The sequence below is a fragment of the Mus caroli genome, unplaced genomic scaffold (assembly GCF_978045245.1).
Source record: "Mus caroli unplaced genomic scaffold, Mus_caroli_1 scaffold_9, whole genome shotgun sequence".
NCBI lineage: Eukaryota > Metazoa > Chordata > Mammalia > Rodentia > Muridae > Mus > Mus caroli.
In genome coordinates this window covers 89,329,182-89,353,536 of record NW_028227264.1, presented here as the reverse complement: position 1 = coordinate 89,353,536, position 24,355 = coordinate 89,329,182, and the positions used below count along the sequence as shown (strand labels likewise).

General features: G+C 42.7%; 2 protein-coding genes across 8 annotated transcripts in view; one reads left to right on the top strand and one right to left on the bottom strand.

Annotated features, from left to right (window-relative positions):
• Anks1b (ankyrin repeat and sterile alpha motif domain containing 1B) overlaps positions 1-9,122 on the bottom strand; it is a 1,085,844-nt gene extending 1,076,722 nt beyond the window's left edge. For all 6 annotated transcript variants that reach the window (XM_085843084.1, XM_085843086.1, XM_085843085.1 and 3 more), the window contains exon 1: positions 8,691-9,122. In XM_085843084.1, the coding sequence (XP_085699210.1) occupies positions 8,691-8,824 (134 nt within the window). In that variant the 5' untranslated portion in view covers positions 8,825-9,122. The remainder of the gene's footprint in view (positions 1-8,690) is intronic.
• LOC147002712 (uncharacterized) lies at positions 9,122-23,989 on the top strand. 2 transcript variants are annotated; one of them, XR_015048452.1, is made up of 3 exons: positions 9,122-9,568; positions 9,889-10,030; positions 20,645-23,989. XR_015048452.1 is itself a non-coding variant. In XM_085843094.1 (2 exons), the coding sequence occupies exons 1-2, from the start codon at positions 9,216-9,218 to the stop codon at positions 9,893-9,895; spliced, it is 360 nt and encodes a 119-aa protein (XP_085699220.1). In that variant the 5' UTR covers positions 9,122-9,215; the 3' UTR covers positions 9,896-10,640. The 2 variants fall into 2 exon arrangements, 1 of the variants encoding a protein (XP_085699220.1); XM_085843094.1 differs by lacking the exon at positions 20,645-23,989 and having other exon boundaries at positions 9,889-10,640.
• Positions 23,990-24,355: the final 366 nt, after the last annotated feature.

Sequence of the window (24,355 nt, the reverse complement as noted above, 5' to 3'; positions counted from 1 at the left end):
GGGGTGGCGGGGGGGGGGTTGGCAGCAGACCAAAGGTAACAGCCATAGCCTATATATTTTGAGAGTCTCTTGAACACTGACCAACTCAAAAGATGGCTTCTCTGTTGTTGAAGGTTTTATAAGGTGATCTCTACTCTTAGAAAGAGCATTGTCAGCCCAAATGAGAAAAAAAAAATTAAACTATGTTATGTATATTTATATATAGAGACTTACATGTATTATACAGACTCACCAACTTGTCTGCCCAAACATGAGCTCAATAATAGACACGTCAAAGTACAAGGAAAAAGGCCTTAGCCCTACACATAAAACTATAGTCAACTAAAAAGTGCTGAAAGTGGGAGAAACTGTCTTCTCTAGGGAAGGGCACACCACTGCACAGGTTATATTTAGGATTGTATATATGCATGCATACGTCAACAATTAATGAAAAAGAGGCTATGAAGTTAGAAAACATCAAGGAACGCCAGGGCCAAGAAGTGGGAGTGGGTGGGTAGAGGAAGGGTATGGGGGACTTTTGGGATAGCATTTGAAATGTAAATGAAGAAAATACCTAATTAAAAAAAAAAAAAGAAAGAAAACATCAAGGAGGGTTTGGGGCAAGGGTGAGGTAGGGAGAAAATCAAGATGTACTTATATTCTCAAAAGAAATAGAAAACCAAATAAATCTAAAGTATTAGCAACTCTGTATTGCTTTATTAAAATACAAATAATTCTTAATTAATGTCAGTGGAAAATTAAAATGCATTATAAATGTGAATTACTTTTGCTTAGAATAAAAGAGTGTACCAGAAATACATTTTAAAGGTTTTGCAGCTGTTTAACGAACCGTGAAAGTTTTAGAATATGAAATTTTATGTATATCAGCTGAATTTAAAAAGGGGCTCAACCTGAGAACTCTGGTGAGTGCAGATTTCTCTAAAATGAAAGGGGATGATGAGAGAGGGAAAGAGAAGCGTTTCCAGAGAAAAGGCTAAATTTGAAGAGGAGAGTGTAAAAGTTCGCTAGCATCATCTTATGATCTGGCAGTGCAAACCTATAGATGGATTTAGACCATCAGAGTTCTTTGTTGTTTTTAACAATACCAAGTGTGGGAACTAAAAGGGGGCATGGGGGAGAGAGGGGGAGGGAAGATAGCCAGGGTCTGGCCAGAGTTCCACCTATGCTCTGGGCAGGTGGACACAGGAGGGCTGCCAGACACTTTCCACTCAGCCCTGGGTGGGCATCTAAGCCACTGACCACACTTGACAGAGGGGGGTGGAAAAGGGGCAGCCCCCAACCAGGGGCCCCAGGGTGACACTCTGTAGCCCCGGGGTTATGGGAGAGAGGGCAGAGGGAGAGAGGTTCCCACACAGGCAGGGCCTTGGTGAACAGAGTCAGTCTATGGTTTTAGAGCTTTATTGTAGAAAGGCAGGGGGAAAGAGAAAAGGTAGAAAGAGAGAGAGACCAGCCATGGCCAAGAGGAGAGAAGGGGTAAAGGGAGAGAGAGAAGAAAGGCTAAAGAGTAAGAGGGAGAGAGAGTAAGAGAGTGAGAAGACAGAGGAGAGGAGAGGGGAGGGGAGGAGGAGAGGAGAGGAGAGGGGAGTAAGAGGAGTAAGAGCAAGAGAGTGAGGAGTGAGAGAGTGAGGAGGGGCCAAACAGCCCCTCTTATGGTGTGCTGTTATCTTTACTGTTGCTAGGTAACTGGGGAGGAGTTTAGCCTGAAGGTCAGAAGCTTGGGACATTGTCTACATGATTACTAGCCATGCTTCTCCTGTGGGGGCTGTGGTGGCGGTAACTTTGACAGGAGCCAGAGTTCCAGGAAACATGAGAGAACTCTTTCCATCCCATGTAGATGAATTATCACCACCTGGGTCCCGGGGTTTAGACCTCAGCTCGACTGGAGACCAGACTGTCTGTATATAGCCCATTGCCCCACAGCCAAGCATTTGATTCTTCCTAATTTCTATTCTCTCCTACCTTCCCTGTTGAGGATCATTTTCAAGCTAAAGGAAATAACAGATAAAGAGATATAATAAAGTTGCGAACAGAGACCAATCGTAAGAGACACTAGGCTGTTTTTAAAAGGAGCAAGTGTGGGCTATTGATACAGCTAAGTGGAGGCTTGCCACCAAGCCTCAAGATCTGAGTTCAATTCCCCCACACCAGTGGTTCTCAACCTTCCTAATGTTGCAACCCTTTAATACACTTCAACGTGTCTTGGTGATTCCCAACCAAAAATTATTTTTGTTGCTACTTTCCTAACTGTAACTTTGCTACTGTTATGAATCACAGTGTAAATATCTAATGGGCAGGATATCTGATGTGTGGCCCCTGTGAAGGGTTGTTTGACACAACTAAAGGGGTTGAGACCGATAGGTTGAGACCATTAGACTCACAGGGTAGAAGGAAAGATGGAACTTCCTCAAGTTGTCCTTTGAGCCCATATGCACATCCCCATATACATATATGCACACTAGATAAATATAATTTAAACTTTTTAAAAGAAATAAGTGAGTGTTAGATATCCAGACCCAGAAGATTTAGATTCAGGTAGAAGGAATTGTCATCACATTAGGAATTGGGAAAGGCTCACTCCCAGAAACTAGCAAAATATACTGACTCTGTTGGAATTTATAGTCATACATCTAAAGGGATAACTCAAAGAAATGCCACAAGTAGACTACGGCATGAATTTAGAAAGGCAATAAATAAAATACTTCACAATACTATTACTAGTATAATGGACATAAACAGCTGACCAATCTAATGCAAGTAGCTCCAATGCAAGAAGAAATACCAAGCGTAAACTACCACCATAAACTACATACACTGAAAAGAAGTTCTTTGGGAATATCTTACAGTGTGTTGGTTTCCAGTTATAAAGTTTATCCACAGACGACAAAGAATGGGAAGTTAACATGCTGATAAGCAGACTCGGGAATCAAAAAAAGACATGCACAGGTTACAAATAGAGGGCAGAACAAGATGAAATGTAAAGGCATGCACAGGTTACAAATAGAGGGCAGAACTAGATGAAATGTAGTAAGAATAACTTGAGTTTAAGCAACACTTTCACAAGTACCAGATGTGGGAATTACGGCATCACAGATTGTTAAAAGAAAAGGTACTTGGAAGTTTTCATTGATAATATGAACCAATGCCAATTTCTTGGCTCAGAAAAGCTTGGCCTATAGCAAGGTCTTAGAGCAATAATATACTGGCCATCATTGAATTGGCTCATATTTTAATAGATGCAACACTGTCTCATTACATAATCCATGAAAGCACAATTAAAAAATAAATAAAAAATAGCCCACATTCCCGTCACTCAAAGATAAATACTATCTCCATTTTTGTGTCCCACAGCCAGACATATTGTTGTACATTGTCTTTGCAGTTACTTTTCTTATGAAAGTACAATCAAGCTATGAATGCTCTTTTATAATCAGTTGGTTTTTTATGCATCAGTATATCAACTCCCATGCCATTCTACACTGAGTGACACCTAATACAGACTATTCATTTCTTATGGTTTTTGCCATATTTCAATGGGGCATTTTGAAATTTGAGAACATTCAAAGGACTGAAAAGGGTGGTTTTAAGAAAAACACGAGATTTTGAGCTTTAACACATAAGCCTTATAGTCAGAGTGAAAGGCAACAGTAGTTCTCCCATGAACAAGAGTGGATTTATAAGAAAACACCACAGTTAAATGCATGCCCCTGCAGAACTGTCCTGGCAGATGAATTCAGCAACTTTCGGGTTGACCCATACAGCCAAGTCATTACCGGTTGTGAGAGTTACAGCAAAGTGGATTTCAGGTCAATAAATATAGAATGTTTTACGATCACAGATATGAAAAAGTAAATAGAATAGATGTCAGGTGCAGAGCAGCATGCCTGTAACCTAGCACTCAGGAGGCTGAGGCAGGAGGATGCTGAGTTCAAGATTGGCCTCAGGGAGATAACAAGATCCGGCCACAAAAACAGGGGTGTGTGTGCGCTGGGTTTAGTTATTGAGAGTGTGGATGGTGCTTGAGATAACTCACAATGTTAATAATGCTTGAGATAATTTGCAGAAGAAATTCCTCCACCATGTAAGAACTTGGACTAAAGGCCCCTTTCTATTTGAGGACTCCAATTCCAGTGAAAAACATGGTGTGGCAATTTCCTCTCAGTTTAAATAAGTCCTTAAGAAATCAAGTCTCCTATAGCAACCTATAGAAAGACCAGCAGTCTCAACTAACTTTGTTCGTTGTTCAGAGACTGAACCACCAACAAGGCAGCATAGACCAGCTGATATGAGGCCCCCAATACATACACAGCAGAAGACTGCCAGGTCTTGACTCAGTGAGATAAGATGCACCTAACCAATAAAGAGACTTGAGGCTCCAGGGAGTAGGGAGGTCTGGTGGAGTGGAGTGGAGTAGAGGGCTAGGGGGGCTGGGACATCCTCTTGAAAAGGGGGGTGGGGGGAAGTATGGGATGTGGAACAGTCAGAGGATGGACCAGGAGGGGGATAAAGACTGGACTGTAAAAAAAAAAAAAAAAAAAAGGATTGAAGAATTAAAAAAAAAAATCAAATCAAATAAATAAATAAATAAATCAAGTCTCACCATGTCTCCTGTGCTTCAGAGCCATGTGAGGACCCTAACTGTAACAATGAACACCTATGTAATCAATATTCTTCATTTATTACTTTTTATGTCATTTAATCCTCACAAAAACCATAGGAATAGAATTCTACTTCTACCTCACAATAGTTCACAGTGAGTATGGCTTTTGGAAGTAATTGAAGGGCATTCTTATGCCCACTAGAAACTGCAATGACACACAGGCAAACCTCCTCGTGACATAGCCACAGCTGGTGTCATACATCACAAGTGAACAGAAAGTATCCTCTGCAAAACTTTTATCAAATCAGGTCTCAAGCAAGCAGGCAAGGAATATTTTTTTTTCTTGGCAAAATGACTTTAAGTGTAATTATCATTTACAACTAAGAAAACATTCAGACTGTACTGCCTGAATTGACCATACACCTTAAACTTTGAAGACAAAATAGATTCTTGACTATGACTAAAGATTCAGTAAAGCAAATTTTAATCTCTGGATTTCAAATCCTCGGCATTACTAATTAAGTGACCTTGGACGCTCTAGTCTTTCATCTGTGAAATGAGTGTTGGCCTCCGGATGAGACATGCAAGCATCTACCCCAGAGTCTGACACCATTAGTATACTACACACACAATAAACCAAGTAGAAGAGACTGACTAACCTACTCCACAGTTCACTCCAAAATATTAAAATTATTTCCAAGTGCCACTATGTTTGCTGGAGATGAGCACACCTCCCGTCCATTACCCTGTAAGTTTCTGATGGCAAGCATTAACGAAATAAGGTGATAACCACATAAAATGTGTCTACTTAGAAATATTTTATTCAAAAAATCACCTGAATAGCATTCCAGTCGCAATTTTCTTCCAAGACATGTTATAGTGGTTAAGTCAGTGTGAGATAAGTAAATGCAAGCCTGAAAGGTACTGGTGATATCTGTGATTTTTGCAGCAGTTGACTCAAACTGCCCTCGTGAATACATCGTTTTCCATGTAGGCTCCTGTACAACTACCAGGGCCACCCAACACAGCCAGTAATAAAGAAACTCATTGCAGAAGAACACTGTGGCCCATGCTTTCATGGCTTAAATATTTACTAACATTAAATACTTGGTGTCTTTTCTTCTTCTTCTTCTTCTTCTTCTTCTTCTTCTTCTTCTTCTTCTTCTTCTTCTTCTTCTTCTTCTTCTTCTTCTTTTGGTTTTTTGAGACAGGGTTTCTCTGTATAGCCCCTGCTGGCCTCGAACTCAGAAATCCGCCTGCCTCTGTCTCCCAAGTGCTGGGATTAAAGGCGTGTGCCACCTTAACCCTAAATTCATTGATAAGTGGATATTAGCCCAAAACTTAGGATACCCAAGATATAAGATACAATTTGATAAACGCATGAAACTCAAGAAGAATGAAGACCAAAGTGTGGACACTGTGCACCTTCTTAGAATTGGGAACAAAACACCCAGGGAAGGAGTTACAGAGACAAAGTTCGTAGCTGTGATGAAAGGATGGACCATTTAGAGACTGCTGTATCCAGGGATCCGTCCCATAATCAGCTTCTAAACGCTGACACCATTGTATACACTAGCAAGATTTTGCTGAAAGGACCCAAATATAGCTGTCTCTTGTGAGACGATGCCGGGGCCTAGCAAACACAGGAGTGGATGTTCACAGTCAGCTATTGGATGTATCACAGGGCTCCCAATGGAGAAGCTAGAGAAAGTACCCAAGGAGCTAAAGGGATCTGCAACCCTATTGTTGGAACAACATGATGTACTAACCAGAACCCTGGAGCTCTTGTCTCTAGCTGCATATGTATCGAAAGATGGCCTAGTCGGCCATCAATGGAAAGAGAGGCCCATTGGACTTGCAAACTTTATATGCCCCAATATAGGGGAATGCCAGGGCCAAAAGAATGGGAATGGGTGGGTAGGGAAGTGGGGGGCGCTATGGGGGACTTTTGGGATAGTATTGGAAATGTAATTGAGGAAAATATGTAATAAAAATATAAAAAAAAAAAGAAAGAAAAAAAAAAACTTGTCAACTACTTCTGTTTCAAAGATAACACAACTGAGAAAGGCCTATCCAAAAAAAAGAAATCATTTGTCTCAATTTGTGTCAGTGATATTAACTAAACCTCTCATTGCTAATGAATTCTCTATTTTCCAAAATGATTAATCTTTAATCTTTGAGGAACTTGTTTTAGCATACATCCATCATCATTTTTATAATCATTGATACTGTTGCAAATACAACTAGTTCACTTCTAACTAAAAATTGCAACTAAACTTTTCTATAATCTACAGGTAAAAGCCAAAACTGCAGTCTAAAATACATGTATTATCTACTTGTGTTTGAAAATGGAAGACAGCACGCGGAAGAGTTGTATTTTCTAAGACCCACTGGGGGCAGAGCTTCTATACATAACCACTGTTCTGCAATGAAATATCATTCCAATAGTGTCACTGTCACCAAGTATATGTAATAGTACATGGCTCTTTAAATCTTGCCGGTTTTCAGGTATGTTCATTTCACTGTAATATAACCTTTTTCTTCCCCCCTAGAGCCAGTGTTGTAATTAACTGCACCATCTGATCACAACCTATGAGAACCTATGTCCATGCCACAATATTTTCATGCATAAGTTTGTATCAAACACATAAGGACATCAGCACAAGAGGTCCGAGCAGCAGTTCTCAACCCCAGGGCTTGCAATCTCTTTGAGGGTCAAAGGACCCTTTCATGGGGGTCACCTAAGACTACCAGGAAACACAGATATTTACCTTGCAATTCATAACAGTAGCAACATGACAGTTATAAAGTAGCAACAAAAATAATTTTGTGGTTGGGAGTCACCACAACATGAGGAACTGTATTAAAGGGTCGCAGCCTTGCACTAGTTGAGTGGATAAAGATGCTTGCTTGCTCTCAAACCTGAGAAATTGAGTACCACTTCCTGAATCTGCATGATAGGAGAAAACAGACTCTCACAAGTTGCCCTCTGCTTTCTGAATGGGGTAGATGGCATGCACACGCGCGTGCACACACACACACACCAAGTAAATGTAATTATTTTTATTTTTTATAAAAAGTAGTACAAAATATTTTTAAGCAAGAAAACTACTCCAGCTTTTAATTTTTTTACAAGTATCATTAAGTTGCCTAAGAGATGTTTTAAGATAGAGTTATGTATGATATGTCCTCCAAAAATACACAGGACACACTGAACAATCACGACTTGAGAACTAAAGAGCTTTCCTTGAATTTCATTGAGTGCTCTTCAGGCTTCCTGCCTCCTAAGAGATTTCAATACAACTTTTAATAGTTTCTCAAACATGCAGACAAACCCGCTCTCTCTAGCTTATGTATGGTGAATAAAGACCTTGACTTTTTTTTTAATGTCACCTTAGAAAGAACCTTTGAGAACTAATATTCGTCTCACCTGCAACATGTTAACATTAAAAGGCCTCTGCTGTATTTATTCCACACACGCTTTCCCAAGCCGGATGTTTCCCTCAGCTGTGTCTGGGAAACTGAAAGTAAACTAAAGCTGCCCAACCTGCCTCATCAAGTTTTACACACTCCTGATTGACATCTCAGAAGGTTCCCTGGCTTTGTTTTTGTGGGATCGCTACCCACTGCTGATGCTTTCTGCACGAGAAGGAAGCAGCAATCCAGGGAGTCGGTGGCTTTCGCAGGATAACTGCAAGCATCCAACAAGCTTCTCATTTGGCCCAGCCAAATAGTAGGGGTGGGCTTTCACAGCTGCAAACACAAACAGTACGGGGCATGCCGATTTCCTTCTAGCAACACCAGTACATGTACAAGTTCTGCACCACGGCTTAGAGAAAAGTAGCTGATTGACGCATTGATGGGAAAGCTATTTTAAAATTACTCCAAGAGTCTAAAGCATCGGTCTGACTGGGAGGCTCTTGCCTCCTCTTCACACACACGGTCTGTTTTCCTGTCTAATTTAAGAATGAATCGCTGACACCTCCAGGTGCAATATACCCTGAGGAGAGAACGTACCCATCACAATGCGAACGAGGGGTGTACATACCACCACCACCACCACCCCGAGCCCGCAGTGGGTGCCAGTTCTTACCTTAGCAGATTAGACAGGGGCAGAGGTCCGGATCCACCACCCAGGATCCCTCCTTTCCTGCCAGATAGGAGTTTCTCCACCAGAGCCACATTGCCAGTACGAGCAGCTTCCAGCAGCTCCTGGTCCTTCCCCATAGTCTCTCACCGAGTCCGCTACAGAGTCCTTTCCCTGCTCCAGGTCCACTCCCCAAAAGCCAGGGCCCTCCCCGCCCCACCCTAAAAGGATGCCCGGGCTTATTCCCTGCAGCCCCGCGCAGGGAGCAGCACGCCGTCCTCCTTCTCTCCGCGCAGCTTCTACAATGGGGAGCAGCCCGTGTTTGGGCAGAGGGGCTGGCCAAGCGGCGACGCGCCCCCACAGCCACTCCCCTGCATTCCCGAGGCCTCCTTCCCGCGGGTGGGGTGCGAGCGGGTGGGGACCGGGCCCGGGCGCTGCTGAGGAACGGAAGGAGGATGCTGAGCTCTGAGGAGGATGCTGAGCTCAGAGAACGCCGAGCCCTGAGCAGGATGCTCCGGCGCTGACAGGAGGATGCTGAGCACCGGGGAGGATGCTCCGGCACTGAGGAGCTCAAGGAGCGCTCTGAGGCTGATGAGGAGGGAGCGAGTCGAGCGCGTCCTCCCCAGAGCTAGAGGGTATCGAACCACGGCGGCGGCGGCTGCCCGTGCGTACGAACGCCCAGCCTGGATCCGCCTGGGTTCCGCGCCCGGCGGGCTCGGCGCATACACGGCGACGACGGCCGCGGCCCGCGCCTGGGGTGGCTGCGGCCCGCGCCGAGGCTGGGCTGTACGGGCGAGCCGCGGCGGGTGTGTGCGGAGGGCGGCGGCGGCGGCGGCGGCGGCGGCTCGGAGGCTCGGCGCGCGGGGGGCGTGTGCGCGCGGCAGGTGCGGCCCGGGGCCGACCGTGGAGCGGGCGGGGAGGGGGGGTTCGGGGGGGGGAGTGCGGTTCTGTGCCAGTGGGCGGGGTCCTCCTTGCTCCCTCCTCCGTGCTCCCTCTGCTCTCCTCCCTCCTTCCCCGCTCTTTGCTCCCTCTCCCTCCTCTCTCTTCTCCCCCCACCCCCCACCCCGCTTCTGCTCCCTTCTCCCGTCTCCTCTGAAGAGGTTTAACTGTGTGAGTACTGGAGATCACCCCGCTAGCTGCTGAGGCGCCTTCTCTGCCTGAAGCCCAGAGTCAGTAACCAGACTTGGGGAAAATCTTCCACTAGGAGGTGATGGAGAACGAGGTGCTGAGAAGAGGCGCTTTTGCTGCAGTTTCTGTCCCAGGCCGGGGGACTTGAAGGATATTTCATCCTTTTGCTTTACCTCTCTGGTGAGAGTCTGAGATGTCTGTCCTTGGAAGCTGAAGAGGTTTGTTTCTGAACCACTGAATGCCTTGTGACTTTGGCAGGTTTTTTAGGGTCTTTAATCAGCCTGAATTTTACTCGGGCTTTGGAGAGCTGCTGACTTGTGCAAATACCAGAAAAAGGGTTCTCATTGGAAATTCTTCCACATCCACCCTAGGAAAAAATATAAATGGGCATGGATGAGAGAGCTGCTTTGATTTGCATATATCATCAGCAGTTCATTGTGTATGGCTGCCTTGATTTTGTTGGATGTTTTCTTTGCTCGTGGCAGAGAACGCATGCTTATTTTCTTTTGAAACTTCCTGTGACAGCTTGTGGTCAGTTGATAGGAAAAGATGTGATTGTCGTTTTGCTTACAACAACCCAACGAACTGGATATTATTACTGTATATTACTTTAGAACTAAAGGAGAGGTTCAGAAAGGGACAAGATGCCACACAGTCGTTGGCTGACACACTGGACCTGGGAGCTAGTAAGATGGCTCAGCAGGTAAATGTGCTTATGCCCAAGCCCAAAGACCTGAGTTCAGTCTCCCCAGCCCTCATAGTAAAAAGGAGAAAAATAGCTCCCGCCAGTTGTCCTCTGGTCTCCATACACACACACACACACACACACACACACACACACACACACACCTGTGTGCTTCCATTAAATAAATAAATAAATAAATAAATAAATAAATAAATAGTCTGAGAGATAGTCCTACAGGTAAGAGTACTTCCTGCTCTTGCAGAGAATCAGTTCTGTTCCTAGCACCCATATCGAGTGGCTGACAACTTTGTGTAACTCCACCTGTAGAGAACCCAGATCGTCTGGCCTCCACAGGCCTGACAATTATGTGTACATACCCACATACACACACACACACACACACACACACACACACAGAATTAGAAATATATCTTTAAAATAAATCAATAATAAATGGAAAAAATTAACAGCTGGATCCTAGAACTGGCTTAATTCAGATCCCAACCTGAGACCCCATTGAATAGCAAATTACACAGAAATTAATTCTTACAAACATTTGATGAGCAGTTACCACATGCCAGAAGCCATACGTACTAAATGCTTTCTACATTTTTGTTTCAATACTCAACAAATTTTCTGTAGACTATGAGACTATCGTGTGTGCATTTCATTTTTCTGTGGAGTCAGAGGGACCTCTTTTATCCTTAGTGCGCATATGAGGAAACTGATGAGCTCAGTTACACCATTGGAAACTATGGCAAGACAAACCCAGGACTCCCTGCCACTTAGGCCAAAACTTTAGGTAAACAACAGGGAAACTCAAAAGACATTCAGATAGATAGATAGATGGATGGATGGATGGATGGATGGATGGATAGATGGATAGATAGATAGATAGATAGATAGATAGATAGATAGATAGATAGAGTAAATTAGAGTGTATTTCTGTAGCTCAGTTTTCTAAGATTTTATTTCAGTGGCTCAGAGCATCAGGTAAATTTGTAGCTTCTCCTTGCAGGATCCCCAGAGGGCATAGAGTTTGACTGTCTGACATTTTCTTTTTCCTTTTCATTTTAAAATCTATTTTAATGAGAAGATGATATATGCCCCCTGACATAACAGGCCTAGCCAAACAGTTCGTGAAACAAGAAATGAGTAGTCATGAATTCATTATGCACAAGAAAATCCCTTTCTTCCTTACTACTGTTTGTCTCCTGAACAAAACAAACTTTTCCCAGAATACCCTGTAAGTACTCAGATGAGCAAAGCTGAAATATCAACCAATATCGAATCATGGATCAGTTCATGATTGGGTACACCCGAGTCATCCTTATTAAAGTCATGCAACTTCCAGAGAGAAAACCATTAAAAATGATTTGCACTGAGGATCAGTTTCAAGTTCCAGGCACTCTGCTGACATATGATATTCAAATGCAACTTTTCTACTCTACACTTTTTATTTTAGATAGTTTCTAACTTCCTATTGAAGAGGAAAAAGGCTTCCACTGAATGAGAATAAGCTGGCAAATTAAAAGAGAAAACATTATTCGAAAAATCCAAAGAGGCTAGATAACTAGAATGTTTGTAAGTGTCCAGATTCATCAAACATTTTTGCATCTGTGAGTGGTAGAAAGAAACATTAAATCTTGGAAGCCAACTGGTCAATCTGGATCTCACTTTGTTACATAAAAGTTTGGAATTCATCTCTACTGGGCTTCCCCATCCTAACAATGTATTCTTGTGATGAAATACAGCGATTCTTATTTTATTCTGATTTTAGGGCTAGGAAGTAGATATAATTGTTTTAAAAAAAAATAATGCAGACCTTACTTCTTTTAAATTCCTTATTTTAAATTATGGTGTACACAAATGTAATTATAAATAATTTTAAGCAAGTTAAGAAGTGTGTGTGTGTGTGTGTGTGTGTGTGTGTGTTTAATGACACTCTTGTTGGGTCACTAAATGGAGCTGAAAATAAAAATGGGAAGAAAAACAAAGACAAAGTAGGTAGACATGTATTTATAAAATATAAATAAGTAAACCCTTTGAAAACATAAAGACAATGAAGGATCTCAAACCTAGATAACTCAGAGTGGTATCCCTTAGTCTGTTGGTCTGTTTGCAGTGAGGGAGAGAGAATGTCTTAAAATGTGGAGTTACCAAGTAAGGCTCAGGTTCTCGACTTTCCTGATGTTAGAATCCAAAGTTCAAAGTCTCTTATGAGATTCATCCAATAACTTAACTATAATCCCAAAAGCAAGACAGGAAACCAGCTGGGCAAACTCCAAACTCTGCATCTCCACGTCTGATGTAAAAGCAGTCTTCAGATCTCAAACTCCTTTGTCATCTTTGTTGACTGCAACAGACTTCTTTCTCCTGGGCTGGTTCCAATCCTTGTTAGCAGCTTTCCTCAGCAGATAGCCCATGGCTCTGGCATCTCAAACATCTTGGGGTCTCCAAGGCAACTTCAACATTACAGCTTCTTTTTTCACTGTCTGGGATTCACACATGATCTTCTGGGCTCCTCCAAAGAGCTGGTGTCACTTCTCCAGCTCTGCCCTCTGTAGCACTCTCAGCTCAGGTTCATCTACTCTACTGCTGCTACTGTTCTTGGTGATCCTCCCATGGTACTGGCATCTCCAATACACTGGGGTCTTCTGCTGAAACTAGGTTTCACCAGTAGCCTCTCATACGTATTATTAATGGTGACAAGCCTCCAATCCTTTGCATGACCCCTTCAGTGCCAAACCTCAGCTGCTCTTCATGACCCCTTCATGCCTTCAAAACCAATACCACCTGGGTGACTCTTACACATTACCAAGTCCAGCTGCAGCACGAGGTACAACCCTGGCTATCTCTAGAACACAACTTCTTTGTGCTCTCAGGAAACACTTCCCAGATTTCACCTCAGTGATGCTGGTCTCTTCTTAATCACCACTAACTTCTTAGCTCCAGCTAACCAGCATCAGTTGTCCCAGCAGTCCCTTCTATTCTGAACTCTAAAACCAGAGCCATGTGGCCAAAGCTGCCAAGTTCTGCTACTTGCTGGGACTAGAACATGACCCCTTGTTCTATTACATTATCACTAGTTTTCTGTTTTCAAACACCTTCACTGCCTAAGCATGGCTGTCCTGGAACTTGCTCTGTTCTAGACTGGCCTTGAACTCAGAGATCTGCTTCTTTGTCTCTAGGACATAGAAGGCTTGTACAACCATGCCTAAATCTAAACTAAGCTGGGTGGGATCTTGCCCCAAGGTTACTACTCCCTTAATTCAAGTTAATATCCTTGAATACAGGATTCAGCTCCATTTCACTTCCTGGTGCCCCTTGAATACTCTAACCGTGTATTTTATATTTTTCCTTTCTCATCTTGCTGTGTTTGCTTAAATTGCTCTTCATGAGACTTAACCAGAAACCAAAGTATATGGTGGATGTTTCTGACACTTACTCTGTCAATGCAATTAATTTGAGTCTCTTCACCTTACCTTAGGCAGACTCTTCAGACAAGGGCAAAAATCAAAATACCACAAAGTTCTTCTTCACTAAAAGCTCTCGAGCTAGGTTCTCACAATTCAAATCACTCTCGGTGACAAAGTCTTCCATATTCTTACTACGATGGCCCATTAAGTTCCATTTAAAGCATGCCATTGCTTTCCAAATCCAAAGTCCCAAAATCCACATACTTCCAAGCAAAAGCATGGCCAGACCTATCACAGCAATACCCCAGTCCCTGCTACCAACTTCTGTCTTAATTAGGGTTTTAATTCTGTAAACAGACACCATGACCAAGGCAATTCTTATAAAGACAACATTTAATTGGGGCTGGCTTACAGGTTCAGAGGTTCAGTCCATTATCATCAAGGCAAGAGTGTGGCAACATCCAGGCAGACATGATACAGGAGGAGATGAGAATTCTACATCTGAAGGCTGCTAGTGGAAGACTGACTTCCAGGCAGCTAGGAAGTGGGTCTTATAGTCCACCCCTACAGTGACACACCTTCTCCAACAGAGCCACACTTTCTAATAGTGCCACTCCCTGGGCCAAGCACATACAAACCATCACACCTACCTAAAACAATACTTCATTTGGCTCGAATGTTTAAATGTGGGGTTATAGGGAAGAGACAGAATAAATGGCTCCTTTAAGCCATCTCTCCCCACTGCTCAGCCTAGGCAGGTAGAAAGTCTCCCCATCAGTAAATACTAATTCCCAGCATCTTTTGTTGCAATTTTACTGTGCCTTTTTTAGACCTTCCTTGTGCCCACATTTGCCACATCTTGAAGCAAGCATCTTGAAGAAAGGGCCCAACCAAGCCATAACTAAACTTATGAAGAGACAGAGGGTCCCTGCTAATATCATTGACCAAAGAGAAGGGGCCCCACATGACTGAGATCCCAATCTCTTGAAAGTGGCTACCAGCTGGTTGATGCTGATGTCTTTGAGGAAAAGCAGTAATCATGAGTTACCTGTAGTTTCTGCAATAACCTCCTAATGCCAGGTTGAGGAAGCACAGTCCCCTCGAGCATCCTCTAGTGATGGATGAGAACCCGGGGTCAAAGCAGAGATGGGGTTTTGCAAAACTTTATAGTACACTCACACATCACATAACAATCCCCTTCGTGTACATAGGAAACAATGACTCCTGGCCACAGCAGGGGTCTCCTGAGCTCGTATTGCCAACTAACATAACTGCTGCACATTGTGTAGGCTTGTTACGTCACAGCAAAACTGCCTAACCATGCATCTCCCAGAATGCATCTCTGTCATTAAGCAGCACAGGACTATTTCTGAGAACGAGTATAAAGTTAAGGGATAGAGCATTACAATGGACGTCATCATGGATAGAAGTTTCAACTCTTCAGACCTTGACCTCTAATTTCACAGCCCCTGTTCTATCTTCAGCTTCCCAGTGTTGCTAACTCTCTATTTCCATTCCTAAGAGTCTTGGCCATCTGCTTTCACACCTGAAATTTCCAGCACTTTGGGATTCTACTTCCTTCTCTAGGGCAGAACCCTACCTATACTTTACTAGTGCCTATAAAAAAAAAAAAAAAAAAAAGTCTGATCACTTTCAATAACTTGGAGGGTTTCATTTTTTCTTACAGAATTTCACCAAATACCTGAAAAAAATTTATATTTCTCTTTATTTAGCACACTCTGATACTGCTCAGAGGGGCTCCTGGGCCCAGATGTTCAGCACTACCTAAAAGAGACCCTTGAAAATTGTGATCCAGTGATTTCATTGTAAGCCACCACATCCCACATGTTTTCCATGGGGGCATCCTTCTCCTTCTTACGAACTTTCTTCCTTCCTTCCTTCCTTTTTTTTTTTTAATCTTGGTTGATTTGTTTGTGACAAGATCTCAATGCACAGCTACCTCACACTCCCAGTGCTCCTGCCTCAGGCTCCCAAGTGCTAGAATTATAAGCTTACACCATTGTGCCTCAGTTTCTTCCTCCTGTAGTTGGATGGGTATGACTTTGGTTATTAACAGGCTGCAAATCCCAGCACTCCAGGTGGCAAAGGTAGGAAGACTGCCACAGGTTCAAGAACAGTATGGACTGAGCACTGTGAGACATCCCCACTGAGCCCATGGGGTAGACAGATGCACGCCAGGATGGGGAAGCTGGATGGCTCGTGGAAAATGACTCTGAATTCTCAAGAGCTAAAGTTAACACTTCCCATCATGCTGTGGCACTCAACATTGCTTTGTTTGATGGAACAATACAAATTCTCTTCATGCTATATTGGACTTACCTAACACACACACACACACACACACACACACAGAGAGAGAGAGAGAGAAAGAGAGAGACAGAGAGACAGAGAGAGGCAGAGAGAGAGACAGAGAGACAGAGAGAAAATTAGACAGATTTGAAACTAGAAAAAAAGTTAGCTTTTTTGTCTCACAATTCATGTGTCCTTTGTCCTTTGTCTGTATTTTATTCTTGTCATCTGATATTAGCTTTTCTTGATCTTTCCAGGTACATCATTGTACCTGAACTTACAGCTGTTTGTCTATAAACATGTCTATAACATGTTTAGAATCTGCATTTGAGGGAGAGATTGTGGGTTTTTTTTTCTTTCTGAGTTTGTGTGACCTCGCTTAATATTATACATCCTATGTCCACCCAGCTTCCTACGTCTTTACATAACCTTGCTTCCTCTTTTCTCTGCTTTTCTCCTTCCCAAACTATCACATGGGTGTGCTCGCTTGGCCGATGTGCTCTATAAATCCCTCAGGTTGTGTACACATCACTTCATTATTTCATTTACTCTCTCTCTCTTTCTCTTTTTTAGAATTATTTATTTATTTTAATGTATATGAATACACTGTAGCTTTCTTCAGACATATGAGAAGAGGTCATCAGATCCCATTACAGATGGCTGTGAGCCACCATGTGGTTGCTGGGAATTGAACTCGGGACCTTGGAAGAGCAGACAGTGTTGTTAACCACTGAGCCACCTCTCCAGCCCTCACTTGCTCTTTAAAGTTGGTACTTTCTAAAAATCTGTCTTCAAGTGCTCTTACTCATTTTCCTCCTGCCTGTAGCTGCTGAACATTTATGGTTTTTTTTAATCAATTTAGCTATTATATATTTTCTGTATCAGTACTTCTGTTTGTTTTTTAAAATAAGGTCTGCTTCTTTCTTGTTACTTATCATTTTCCTGGTTCCCTTTGTGAATATTTTCCTGTAGGTATTTGAGTATATTTAAGATGGTGTTTTAAACCTTTGTTTGATACTTATGTTTCTGCAGGGACATAGACTAAGAGATTTCCTTTCTTTAAATGCATTATATTTTCCTGTTTCTTTTTATGCCTTGTGTTTTGAGCATCAGACCTTTCTCTTCTCTCTCTCTCTCTTCTCTGTAGGTGTGTGTGTAGAATGTGTGTTACATTGTATGTTGTGTCTATATGTTTTGTGTGTGTATGTTTGTGTGTGGGGTGTGTGTGTGTGTGTGTGTGTGCACATGCATTCATACATGCATGCATGTGCATGTGTGCTCTTTCTGATTCCCCCAATGTAGACAACTGCTTTTAAATGTTTTGATTTTCTGGGTTTCTCCTTTGCTTATTATTGAAGCCCTAGCTGTTGTATTATATCCCTCAGTCGGTTATCCGTGGCCCCAGGAGTGCGTGAGCTGCAGCTTCTTACATTTCCATGAGCCCTTTGCACCGCTTCCTGTGTCTCTCAGCCTGCAAACCAAACTGTTCCACTTTTGACCATCTGAGCTCTGAATTAGGGGTAACAAAGAGACTAAGCAGGAATACTCTAGACAGGTTTGAACATTGCTTAATTGGTCCACTCTGCTATCTCCAGTTTGTAGAATGAGGTCCACAGTCATGTTTTCCTGAAATTTTTCTGAGCTATGCCATGCCAGGGGATAATTTAGAGCAAGTGAGTAGAATAAAAAGGAAGAAATGAAGGAAGGAAGGAAGGAGGGAGGGAAGGAAGGAAGGAAGGAAGGAAGGAAGGAAGGAAGGAAGGAAGGAAGGAAGGAAGGAAAGAGAGAGAGAGAGAAAGAAAGAAAGAAACAAAGAAAGAAAGAAAGAAAGAAAGAGAGAGAGAGAGAGAGAAAGGGAGAAAGAAAGAGAGAGAGAAAGGGAGAAAGAAAGGGAAAGGAAAAAGAAGAGAAAGGACTGTTTCTGCTGTCTGAATGTGCACTCACTCCAGGGTTCACACACTTCTTTGCTATACATCACTATTAATTTTTAGAGAACTCTGCGATGATTATTCTTGGCTGCCAACTTGGCTACATCTGGAATTAACTAAAACCCACATGGTTAGGTACACCTGTGAGAAATTTTCTTTCTTTATCAAATCATTTGAAGTGGGAAGACTCACTTTTAATCCAGATCTTTTGAAATGGAAAGATCCACTTTTAATCTGGATCATTTTCCTTTCTTTCTTTCTTTCTTTCTTTCTTTTTTTTTTTTTTTTTTTTTTTTTTTTTTTTTTTTTTTTGAGACAGGGTTTCTCTGTATAGCCCTGGCTGTCCTGGAACTCACTTTGTAGACCAGGGTAGCCTCAAACTCAGAAATCCACCTGCCTCTGCCTCCCGAGGGCTGTGCCACCTCGCCCGGCTTAATCTGGATCTTTTGAGGTGGGATGATTCACCTTTAATCTGGGCCACACTGGCTGATGACAGCCTATATAAAGGTCACAGGAGAAGGAAGCTTGCTCTCACTCTCCCTGGCATGTCCACTCCTTCCCACTTCTTTGGAGTGCCACAATATACTGAGGACCAACTGAGATATCCAGCTTTGTGGACTGAATAACTACTGGATTCTTGAACCTTCTGTTAGTAGACATTGTTGGTCTAGTTGGACCACAGCCTATAAGTCATTCTAATAAATCCCCTTTACACATATAATATACATATATAACATATAGAATGCATATATATGTATAAAATGCATATATACATATATGTATGTATATGTGTATACATATCATGCACACATACACACAAATATACATATATACATATATATATGTATGTATGTATGTATGTATGTATGTATATATATCATCCTTCAGAAATAGCTCTGTGTTTGAAAGTACAGGATACCGAAGACCTAAGGTCAATTTCTGGCACCCACATAAAGACTCATAACTGCCTATAACACCAGTTGCAGGGGATCTGTTGCCCTCTTCTGCCTTCTGAGGGAACCAGGGTGGGGGTGTGTGTGGTGCTCAGATAGACAGACAAAACAACCATATACAGAAAATAAAAATAATTTTTTTAAAAAGCACTTATCTGTGACATATATCTTCTTGTACTTACCTCAGATGGCAGAGTGTGGCTGTGGTTTCTTCTCATTCTTATGTCTACCTTTTTGTGAGATGTAGCCACATCCCCCATTTCCCCAAACTTCAAATCCAGGCCTGATTTCCCTTAGCAAATAGGTTAGATTGTGTGTGTGTGTGTGTGTGTGTTCGCTTCTTTTGTTTTTTGAGACAGGTATCCTCTGTGTAGCCCTGGCTGTCCTGGAACTCACCCCACAGACCTGGCAGGCCTTGAACTCACAAAGATCAGCCTGCCTCTGCCTCCCGAGTGCTGGGATTAGAGGTGTATGCTGCCACCACCCAGCAGCAAATAGGTTTTTAACAAAGATCATAGCAGCGGAGACCTTGGAATCGCTGGCCTGGGAGTTTGGCCTCTCTTATTTTGGGAATCCTGAGAGTTGAGGTAACTAATGCAGCCACTTTCAGTATCTGGTTCCATTTAACATGCCTTGGATTTTCTTCATGTCTTATTGGCAAAAGTGTCTGTTAAAACCGAGAAAGGTGAAGTTCAGATGGAGAGCTTCTAGAAAGTAATGAAGCTTTACTAAATATAGAAAGAAGTGGATTGCAAACTTAATTCTGATTTAAAGTATGTATGTATATGACTGTGGGTGCGTCTGTATGTGGCTGTGTGTCTGTGTGTATGTGTCTGTGTGTGTGCATGTATGTGTGTATGTGTGTATGTATGTGGCTGTGTGTGTGGCTATGTGAGTGTGACTGTGTGTCTCTGTCTATGTGTCTGTGTATGTCTGTGTGTGTGAGGCTGTGTGCGTGTGTATGTGTTTGTCTGTGTCTTTGTGTATGTCTGTGTGTGTGTCTGTGTGTGTATATGTGTATGTGTCTGTGTGTATGTGGCTGTGTGTGTGTATAGTATATGGGAAGGTGTGGTGTATGTGTATGTGTCTGTGTTCTGTGTGTGTATGTACATTTGATGTGTGCGTGTGTGGCTGTGTATGGTTGTGTGGCTGTATGTGGCTGTGTGTTCTCTGTGTGTATGCACATATGATGTATGTGTGTGTGTGTGTGCATATTCCTATAAGCATTGATATGCATCTGCCACAGCTCATGTGAAGGTCAGAGAACTCCTTAGTTTTCTCTCACCTTCCACCTTGTTTTGAGGCACTCTTTGTTGTTCACCACTGGATGTGCTGGGCTACCCAGCCTGTACCCCTGGCTATTTTTCTTTGCCCACCTCCTATCCCATTATAGGAACACGAGGGTTACAAACACGCCACCACGCCTGGCTTTTCCTTGGGTTCTGGGGCTTCAGACTCAGACCCTTGTGCTTGTGTATCAAGGGCTTTACCCACTGAGCCACCTCCCCAACCCTTTGGCTGAATTTTTGTTGATTAGACCCAACAGGCGGACTAAGATGTAACGATGCTGAACATTTTGGCAAGAGGAACTCTCTTTAGATGACCAGCCCATGAAGATCGCAGCCAGAGCCTGTTTAAAAACTTTGCCTGTAACTTAATGTGGACTGGTTCATTACAAGTTTTGGAGGTATGTACATGTACAGTGGCATCTAGAAACTTCTGTCCCCTTCCCCACTGCCACATGTCCACCAGCAAACAACCACCGGGAAGGGATACTGCGCTAGGCTTTCTAATGTGAGACTGCACATGTTATGCCTCTTGAAGATCAGCTTGTGATAGTGACATGCCATGCTTTTGCCTGTGGTGGTTTGGATGTGCTTGGCCCAGGAAGTGGTACTATTAGGAGGTGTGACCTTGTTGGAGGAAGTGTGTCACTGTGAGGGTGGGCTTTGAGACCCTCTTCCTAGCTGCCTGGAAGCCAATCTTCTCCTGTGTGCCTTCAGATGAAGATGTAGAACTCTCAGCTCTTTCATCACCATGCCTGCCTGGATGTTGCCATGCTTCCTGCCTTGATGATAATGGACTGAACCTCTGAATCTGTATGCCAGCCTCAATGAAATGGTGTCCTTATAAGAGTTGCCTTGGTCATGGTGTCTCTTCGCAGCAGTTGAAACCCTAAGACACTGTCGCATGCGTGAAGGCACAGAGGATCATGGAAGTCGGCTCCCCTTTCAGCAAGCATGTGAAGAAACACTTACATTGCCTTTAATGATGTAACAAGAGCATGGATTTCCCTGGGTATTCATTCAGCTCTTCCTGATACTTGCAGTGTACTAGGAAGTCTGCCAAGTGCTGGCATTTCAGCAGTGAACAAGCCAAATGTGATCACAAGCACACAGAAGCCACAGTCTATTGAGGCAAAGGGCTGTGGAACAGGGACCAATGAACTTGGTGAGTGTTAGGAAGAACATTCAAAGCCCCGGGACACAGAGCAGCAGATCCATCACCTAAGTCTGGGGTATGGGGAGTAAGCGGAAGATCTGTCTCTAAGAGAGGTATTGAATCTGGGACCTGGGAGATGAAGCAGAAGGACGAAGGTGGGGAGGAGCATCCCATGAACTGATATCTGACCCTTATGTCTCCCTCTCTCTTCACGTCTGCTTCTAGATTGCTGTATACCCTCACATCTTCCCACTGTGCCTATACGAGTCATTGAATTTTATTCTCATCATTGAATGCTCTTAATCTCAAAAACACATAAGGTATTATAAAAAAAAATGCTTTTTCTATAAGAGAAATAAAATTCCTTTTCCATTTGCGTATACCCCCGACATCATTTTAAAAGGTACTAGTGTGAAGAAGTCTCCCTGTGAAGGAAAACAAAATAAACCATGGCTCACACTTCACAGAGTGCCTGCGTATATGTTACAGACCAGCGAGTAGGGATGGGAACAGCTTCAACAGTCTGAAAAGAATGCTAAGCTAAATATAAAACCTGAATAGTTAATTCTAGCTATAATTGTCCGCCATACATATGCTTTTTAGTTCCCACGAGCTAACAAAGAAACATGTGCAACTGATTCTCTATTTATTTGCTGCAATACAAAGTCCTCCCACCTACCATGTTCATGGGCTGGCTCCTTCCTGTTACCCAGCTGAAGCCGAAACGTGCCAATATGGGGACCAAGCTGGACTCAATTGGCAGCCAAGAACAGAAGGGGAACCATTGTGAGATTTTTCTGGGCACAGTAGTTCTCATCAGACTAAATGTGTGTGCTTTATTTTATATTGTTACCAAATGCTACCCAAGGCATTTTCCATTCTCCTTCAAGTCACAGGGTATGGCATAATAAAGGGCTAGAACTGTGGGCAGAAAACCTGGGTTTGAGTCAGAACATCTGGAGTTCAACCCTGGTTGATCTTTCCTTAGTTTAGAGACCTTAGGGAGATATGGTGTCCACATGGGAATGTAATACACACATTACCCTCAGAGGTATATTATTGGCTTGCTGGGATTGCAGTAACAAAATACCACAGAGTAAATGAGTTAAAGAAGAGAAGTAGGTTTCCACATAACTCCAGAAGTTAGATGTTACAGGGTTAATATCTTCTGGCCTCTCTGGTTGGCTCAGCTTCCCTGTTGTCACAAGTCTTACTTCCCTGTGTCCTTATCCTGACTCTCTCCTTCTTACAGGGACAACACTCAAATTGGATTAGGCTTGTCTTAACTCATTTGTTTCCTTATAAAGACCTAGCCACCAAATAAGTCTCATGCAGATGTAACTGGGATTGGAATTTTGACATATGAACATGAACTTGGAAAGACACAGTTCAGCCCACAAGAACAGAATAACAGATTTACTGTTTTTCTCTCTGTCTGTCTGGTTGTGACATAGCCACATATATCCCAAGCTGGGTGATTTCCTATGTAACTGAGGCTAGCCTTGAACTCCTAATCCTCCTACCTTTACCTTCCTAATACAGGAATTATAGGCATGCAGAGCCCATCTGGCTAGTTAGCTGTCTTGAAAATCAGATTAATTAAGACTACTCAGTTCTTGGTAAGAAGGACACATGCTCCACTATATTCATAGCAGCCTTATTTATAATAGCCAGAAGCTGGAAAGAACCCAGATGCCTCTCAACAGAGGAATGAATAAAAAAATATGTGGTACATTTACACAATGGAGTACTACTCAGTTATTAAAAGGAATGAATTTATGAAATTCCTAGGCAAATGGTTGGACCTGGAGGGCATCATCCTGAGTGAGGTAACACAATCACAAAAGAACTCAAATGATATGTACTCACTGATAAGTGGATATTAGCCCAGAAACTTAATATACCCGAGATATAAGATACAATTTGCAAAACACATGAAACTGAAGAAGAATGAAGACCAAAGTGTGGACACTTTGCCCCTTCTTAGAATTGGGAACAATCACCCATAGAAGGAGTTACAGAGACAAAGTTTGGAGCTGAGACAAGAGAATGGACCATCTAGAGACTGCCATATTCAGGGATCCATCCCATAATCAGCCTCCAAACGATGACACCATTGCATACACTAGCAAGAGTTTGCTGAAAGGACCCAGATATAGCTGTCTCTTGTGAGACTAGGCCGGGGCCTAGCAAACACATAAGTGGATGCTCACAGTCAGCTATTGGATGGATCACAGGGCCCCCAATGGAGGAGCTAGAGAAAGTATCCAAGGAGCTAAAGAGATCTGCAACCCTGTAGGTGCAACAACATTATGAACTAACCAGTACCCCAGAGCTCTTGACTCTAGCTGCATATGTATCAAAAGATGGCCTGGTTGGCCATTACTGGAAAGAGAGGCCCATTGGACATGCAAACTTTATATGCCCCAGTACAGGGGAAGGCCAGGTCCAAAAAGTGGGAATGGGTGGGTAGGGTAGTGGGTGGGGGGAGGGTATGGGGGACTTTTGGGATAGCATTGGAAATGTAATTGAGGAAAATACGTAATAAAAAAATATTTTTTAAAAAAAGACTACTCAGTTCTAAGTCGATGTTCAATAAATGCTCATTAAATGTAAACAAGTAAAATTTAAAAGTTATTATTATTTCTAATGTTATCTATATCTCCATTTGGTGGCCAAATTGGTGGTGAAGGTAAATTTTAAATAACAAAACTATATTTTTACAGGGATACAGAGCTCCTATCTGTTGTTTAGAAATAATTTCAAGCTTGAATTAATTCCCTTTCTTCTTTTGAGATTTAGCATA

Bases quoted from the DNA above. Each gene is read 5' to 3' on its own strand.
- LOC147002712 (XM_085843094.1), top strand. From the start codon at position 9,216: ATGCTGAGCACCGGGGAGGATGCTCCGGCACTGAGGAGCTCAAGGAGC.